This window comes from Nuphar pumila, chromosome 15 (genome assembly GCF_984573655.1).
Source record: "Nuphar pumila chromosome 15, dmNupPumi1.hap1.1, whole genome shotgun sequence".
NCBI classification, from domain to species: Eukaryota; Viridiplantae; Streptophyta; class Magnoliopsida; order Nymphaeales; family Nymphaeaceae; genus Nuphar; species Nuphar pumila.
In genome coordinates, this window is record NC_143263.1 from 11,464,662 (window position 1) to 11,471,514 (window position 6,853).

Consider the following 6,853-nt stretch of genomic DNA (forward strand, 5'->3'; position numbering starts at 1 on the left):
ATCTACAACACAAGTTTAACAAATCAAACAAGTTATAGCCAAATAGATGGAGACAAAAATTGGCCGATTCAAGCAACAAACATGCTCCTTCAATTCCAATGGTCACAAGATAAGAAGTGCAGTTTAAAGTTGCCATCAGAGAATACACAATACTATGGGTCACGAACAGCAGCGACAGTGCACTCGAATATCAGCAAGTATTGGCACCACACTTGCATAAAAAAGAAAAAGAAAAAAACGTAAGAGAGGGGAGAGCTTATGAGAAGAGAGAGAGTGTGCTTACGAGAGGGGAGAGTTAAAGAGAGAGGGGGCTGAATGCGTACAAGGGGGGATGTGGTGCTATTTATAGTGCAAGAGAGTGAAAATTGTTGGGTGGGACTTAAGCTTTCACATGGAATGAAATGGGGTCCACTTGGAGAAAACATTCAAAAACCATGGGAAGGCCTTACAAAAACCTTATAAGGTTTTGTAAGAGTGAGATTTGGGTTTGGATTTTGAGAACCCGATCCAAAGATTATCCAACCAGATCTAAATTCTAGTTTTGGTTAGGTTAGATACCAGATGGGGGTCTAGCTTCATTAACTAGATCCCCACTTTTAATTTAATTTTCATATAGCTCCCAAAACAAAAAATGATATTTTATAAAACATAGAATTAACATTTATGCCCTATATACAATTGACGTAACTGGTCACCATAGGCGAAAAATTCTCAAAATAACCGATTTGCCATTGAAACCTGCCGAACATGTTCCGAATGTGTTATAACTCTAATTTTTATGAAATCAAGACTATTATTCTTGAAATTGTGATATGAAAAATAGACTTTAAAATTTATGATTTTGCCCCTTGGTATTGTCGGGAATGCTTTGAGTTTTTATGAACTCCGATTTCGATGAATCACTATTGTTTTCTTTGAACTTTCAACATGAATAACATAATTTAAGTCTTTAAATATATTAAAAAATTATGGTTTTTCCATTACTCACAAATATGATACTTAGATCTTTAAAAAATGTTCATAAAATACTGTTTTGCCATTACTTCAAATTACGTTCGATCCAAACTCCATTTTAATTTAAATTGGGATCACCCAATGGATCTAATAAAAAATGCGATATCTAGATCCTTAGTTAAATATCTTAGTAGTTCCTTCGATAATCGTTTTTTTATGAAATTATTAATCAATTCAATAACTTTAATAAATACCAAAATATTATCGATCAATAACACTACAAGAAAATTGTTAATTAGCGACAGAAATTTGCAACGGATTTTTTTTCGTCGCAAATTAGCTAGAGAAAACTTTCTTCATGAATCCGTCGCTAATTAGCGACGGATTAGCGATGAAAGTTGTTTCATCGCTAATCCGTCGCTAATTAGCGATAGATTAACGACAACAATTTTTCGTTGCTAATTCTCAATACAAGAAAACCATTTTAGCGAGGGATTTAGCGAGAGAATTTTTCCGTCTCTAATCCGTCGCTAATTAGTGACGGAAAAATTCCCTCGCTAAATCCCTCGCTAATTTTCGATTTAAACTAAGCGTGAAATTTTCCCTCTCTCCTCGTTCGAAATTTAAATCGACTGCGCACGATTTAAACCACTCTCTCCCCGTCGAAGAGCGCGCTGGAGAGCATGACGCCGATGAGGCAGTTTCACGAAGGACGGCGATGCCGGCGGACGACGACGCCGGACGGCGACAACGGAGGACGACGACGATGGAGGACGACGACGACGACGACTTCGGAGGACGCAGTTTCATGGAGGACGGCGATGACTTCGGAGGACGCAGTTTCACGGAGGACGGCGACGACGCCGGAGGACGGCGACGACGGAGGACGACGACGACTTCAGAGGACGTCGTTTCATGGTGGATGGCGATGAGGCTAAGCGATTGTTGGAGGACGGCGATGCCGGAGAGCACCGGTTCACGGAGGACGATACAAGTCTGTGCAATGTCTGTCGGGTGCAGTATAAGTCCGGCTTATTGCTGCCGGAATACCGACCGACAAGGATCAATTTTTTTTTATTTTTTTTTAAATTTAGCGATAGATTAGCGACGGATAATGTTCGTCGCTAATCTGTCACAAATTTGCGACGAAATTAACGACAAATAAGTTTTCGCCAATTAGCGAGCAAAAATTCGCGATGGCCTCTATCCATCGCTAATCCATCGCTAAACTGTTTAGCGACGGCTTAGCGACGGATTTAGGTCGTCGCTAATCCACATGTTTCTTGTAGTGTAATTTGATAATAACAATTAATGATAATTAATTTCATTATATTATACCGAAATAGTTTATTTATAATCTTGAAAATTTTGCAGGTATTACATCACCCGATATCAATACAAAACTCGTTTCCAAAACTATAACCTAAGTATCAAATGTTTAAGAAATTTGTTTCAATTACTTGAGAAATGAGTACCATCTTACGTAGAAGCACATTTTTATTACATTATAAATAAGTACCAAGTTTATTTTTATTAGCATTTTCCCATACAAACAACAGTTTTATTATATAAAGACATTATTTTATAAGAGTTTTCAATATTATAATTTGTGAAACTTTATTATATAATAATGATTAATTTACATATTATGTTTATCAATTTTAATTTTGAAGTATCTCTATAAAAATATATACCTTGCATCAATTTTTGAGAAACTCGAACCAATTCTTTTAGAAACCGTATCAATGTATATTAGAAACTTATACCAATATTTTTTGGAGCAGTTTGTGTTTCAAATAAAAACTTATCTGAAACTTTTTAAGCCCTTATGTACCCGTTCAAGTACTGTGTACCTGTATCCGTTTCTGGCGACTATGCACCCAACAACATTTGAATATTTATTAATAATTTAATAATAAATAGATTTGTATATAAATAAAAAATTTATATTATTCCATTAATTAAAATAAAAAAAATCTTTGTCCCGGTGACCTAGTTTATGAAAAAAAAATTTATGTAATTTTGTGTGTCTTGAACCCGTATCAAGTCCCGTGTTCCCGTTCGCGACGCGTGTGACATGATTCGGTTAAAGCGAACCGAGACTTGAAAAACAAAGAAAAGTCAGGGGGATCAAGTCAACTTCAGCCCTTGGTTCGAGTCAACAACCAAGATTTACCGTTTAAGACCTTGAAATTTCTTTCCCTTCTTTGTCTCTCGCCAGCCCTCTGCGCGCAGAGAAAGGGGGCATTCCTTGGAACCGGCATGGTGTCCTCAATCCTGAATTCATTGAGCGTGGTTTCTCTCCTTTTCCTCTTCAATTCCGGACTTTCTCAAAAACCCACCTCCCCATTCCTTGGAATCTCTCCCCAAGGTTTTGCTCTCCCTCTCTCTCTCTCTCTCTCTCTCTCTCTCTCTCTCATTTGTGAAATCTTTACATGTTTGTTTAGATGAAGGCTATTTTTCACATCAGCAGATCAGTTGCAGAGATGGGTCAAAGTACTTCTCAAAGGACAGGCTCAATGATGGCTTCTGTGACTGCCCAGATGGAACCGACGAGCCCGGTTTGATTTCTCTAACCCCATCTTTTGTTTTCGGCCACCCTTTTGATGATTTCTGATGATGGAAGTATGTACCCAAACGCGCGGATGTCTACTATGAGACAGATGACGACAGATTACATATAGAATTGCTTTTACGTCCAATTTTTTTTCTGATGATATCTTTATGGTGGCTGTGTAATCCACGCTAGAAAGAATTATTATTTGTTTACACAGTCTTGCCTATAAATATCTTCCCTGTGCTTCAACTACTCACTACTTGATTCTAGAGCAACTCATATGTTATGTTAATCTGAATGCTGAAATTATTGAATCAGCAATGAAGTCATGGAGGCCTAATGTCATACTTTGCTAAATGAATATATGAGGTTTAAATGACCAGCCCTAAAAGATACAGACTAATGTTTTAGAGAAATTGGTAAAGTCTATGATGAACAGCAATAAACTCAAGTCGACTGTGCGCTGAAAAATAACATGTTTATTGGAAAAAGGGAGAACATTTACCTGGATAAGTTGGTGCATCCAAGCAGGGCATAACATATGGTTAGGTTACTCGCCGTTGGAAACAGAGTATGCAGTTAATGGAACAAAGAACAACTGGGCTGCTTCCACTGTTTGGATGCTTATAAACAATGTACAGGAGGAGGAAGAAAAGCAAGAAGTAAAACCAGTTAGATAAACCAAATAGCAGAAAGCATCTGCAATGGAAAAGTAATGCCTATTTGTATGAAAATGAGTTGATGTTTCAAGAAGAGTAAAAGATTATGAACACAAAAAGCCTAAAAATAGTCTTATACTAAAAAAAGCAGACATCAGTGAAGCTCAATAGGTATTACTTGCCTCGTATTGAAACATGACACCATTCTGATATTTGGGTCTATAAATTGTGAACATGAACAGTGGTTTGTGTTTGAGCATATTTTATATGGGAAATTCTTTGTATACATAGATATATCTGGTTCTGCAGGGTTTCACTATCTTGCTGAGGGATTTAAATTTTAAACAAGCCCATCTTGGCTGAAAACAAAGTAGTTGCATTATATAGACACTGGACATCCCTTATGTGCACAACAACATCATTTGGCACGCTGTTCTGAGTTCAAATCTTACAGTTCCAGTTCCAGTTCCAGCTTAAGATGGTTGCTGTATGACTTTGATGCATTTATTTTCAGGAACATCAGCCTGTCCAGAGAGCAAATTTTATTGTAGAAACGTGGGTAGCTCACCTAATCTATTGTTCTCCTCCCGAGTGAACGATCATATTTGTGGTTGGTCAACAAATCTTATGCTTGGAAGGATTACTTAAATCGATATGAACTGGTCCATTAATGTGCACCTATAAGTTCCAGAATCTGTAAGTTTTTTTATTGTAATTGAAATTTCAATTCATGTAAAAAAGTGAGAATGCACAGATTGCTGTGATGGAAGTGACGAGTATGACGGAACCATTTTCTGTCCCAACACATGCGTCAATGATGGAACTGTTCAGATTGAAATCTCAAAAGACAAGTTACAGAGAACGAAGTTGGTGGATTTAACTACACTGCATTATAAACATCAAGCGAATAAGGATGACCTTATTCATAAATTTAAAGGTGCTGCTATTTACATGATAGTGTCACTTATTAGATAAGGTAAATTGTTTACAATGCTCAAGTTGATTTCACTGTTGCAGGGCTGAAGATAATGGTTTTACTGGAAGTGATTCTTCTAGGATGTATTATATTTTTCCGCCTCTGCTACCGACAGATCATATCTAGGAGAAGACACCATCATTGAAGGTTGTATTTATGAGATCAACAGACTTCCATTTGGTTCTATTGAGATATTTTTCATGATCCTTTATCTCAATATTATGTAAATTACGTCTAATTTTATTGTGCTTTCAACTTAGCTGGATTGAAATGATAAAAATGATGCTTGTGCTCATATTATAGACATAGATTTATTCCTGCTGCTGCAACTTTGGTGTTCGGCATCAATGTAGGGTATAGTTTTTCTTTCCTCTTTAAGGGTTACCATTTATGGAGATCCATTGGTGACCGAGAATTATCTCCACATCCAATTGACCATCCATTTCATGAGAGGGATGTTAAGGTGTGTGTCCCAATTTTGATGGTCTCTTTTGTAAGAACCAATTTCTTTTATGAATAAAGCTGATGATTAACTTATCTTTCCCACTGTATTCTAAAAGGTTCATAGGTTGCATTGATTCTTAGGATAGATAATAGCAGCAAATTTATTAGTCTTTTAAGTGATGCTTAAATTGCATCTTGCGTCATCTAAAGTTCTTTTCCATGTAATTAGCACTCTTAAAATAAATGGCAAATACTAATCTTTTCTTATATGATTCTCTTTTGAGAACCTTTGATTGTTTAGTGTTAACGATTGGAACTAATCCTACAATCTAATATTGTTCTCTTTTGTTTGAGCCATTGGCTTTTGGAGGTCAACAGTTAGGGTTATTTCCTTTTGTGGGAATAATCCATCCTATGTCACACGGATACTCCATTTTGACCCTGTTCCGTCCCCCCTTATATAATAGTTGTATTGGAAACTTCATAAAAATGGATGTACCCCTGTATCTGCAGCCATATCCACGTGACAGAGAAACCATCTTTTGAGATGGTTGATGCAGGATAATTTACATTGTGAATGCTCTCTTGATGTGATCTACTGATCTTTAAGATCAATAATTGGGATTTGTCCCCTTTGGTGTGGTTCTATTTATGAGAGTTGTTGATATTTTGAAATCAATAGCTGGTTGGGATGACCTTATATTTAAGAAACCTCCTTGTGAAAATCTCAGGGGTGTGTGCACCACACTAACTCTCTGTGTGGAAAAGAATGCGAGGAGTGTTATTCCACTGAAAGGTTGGTGCAATTGAAGAGCTCACTGTGGCAGAGGGGAGTTTCAACGCCAAGAATATCCCCATGTTTGAAACACCTAAAAAAGGTGCCTGTGGGCATCACAGTAAAGGAAACCTTTTTTGCTGAAAATGTGACTTTTTTGGCAGGAAAATTCACCATAGATCTTTTGAGATCAAATGTGGTGATTAAATCCATGTCTTTTGGTTTTTTCAGTGAGAATAATCAATATGGGGGTTGACCTCACCTTCTGTAGATGTAAGTACATGTAATGGGAAGGGATTCATTACCCTTCCTATACTGGATGGTAAAGCTATATTTCTAGTTGTACTAGTACATTACTTCCTAAAATATGCAATAATGCAAGATATATGTTTCTGCATATTTATCGTATGATTTTGAATTTTGATACAAGTTTGCAAAGTATTTAATTGGTAAGGTCCAACTAGGGTGGACCTAGTTCTCTTCAAACT

General features: G+C 36.7%; 1 protein-coding gene across 1 annotated transcript; it reads left to right on the plus strand.

Annotated features, from left to right (window-relative positions):
- Positions 1–3,169: 3,169 nt before the first annotated feature.
- LOC149814488 (kinase C substrate, heavy chain-like protein) lies at positions 3,170–5,678 on the plus strand. The gene is made up of 5 exons (XM_089988716.1): positions 3,170–3,325; positions 3,402–3,515; positions 4,685–4,780; positions 4,925–5,107; positions 5,188–5,678. The coding sequence occupies exons 1-5, from the start codon at positions 3,217–3,219 to the stop codon at positions 5,289–5,291; spliced, it is 606 nt and encodes a 201-aa protein (XP_089844842.1). The 5' UTR covers positions 3,170–3,216; the 3' UTR covers positions 5,292–5,678.
- The last annotated feature ends 1,175 nt before the right edge of the window (positions 5,679–6,853 follow it).

Excerpts from the sequence above, each read along its gene's own strand:
- LOC149814488 (XM_089988716.1), top strand. The coding sequence starts at position 3,217 with ATGGTGTCCTCAATCCTGAATTCATTGAGCGTGGTTTCTCTCCTTTTC. Across the intron at positions 3,326-3,401 it reads CCTTGGAATCTCTCCCCAAG|ATGAAGGCTATTTTTCACAT; the intron begins GTTTTGCTCTCC and ends ATGTTTGTTTAG. Across the intron at positions 5,108-5,187 it reads CCTTATTCATAAATTTAAAG|GGCTGAAGATAATGGTTTTA; the intron begins GTGCTGCTATTT and ends TCACTGTTGCAG.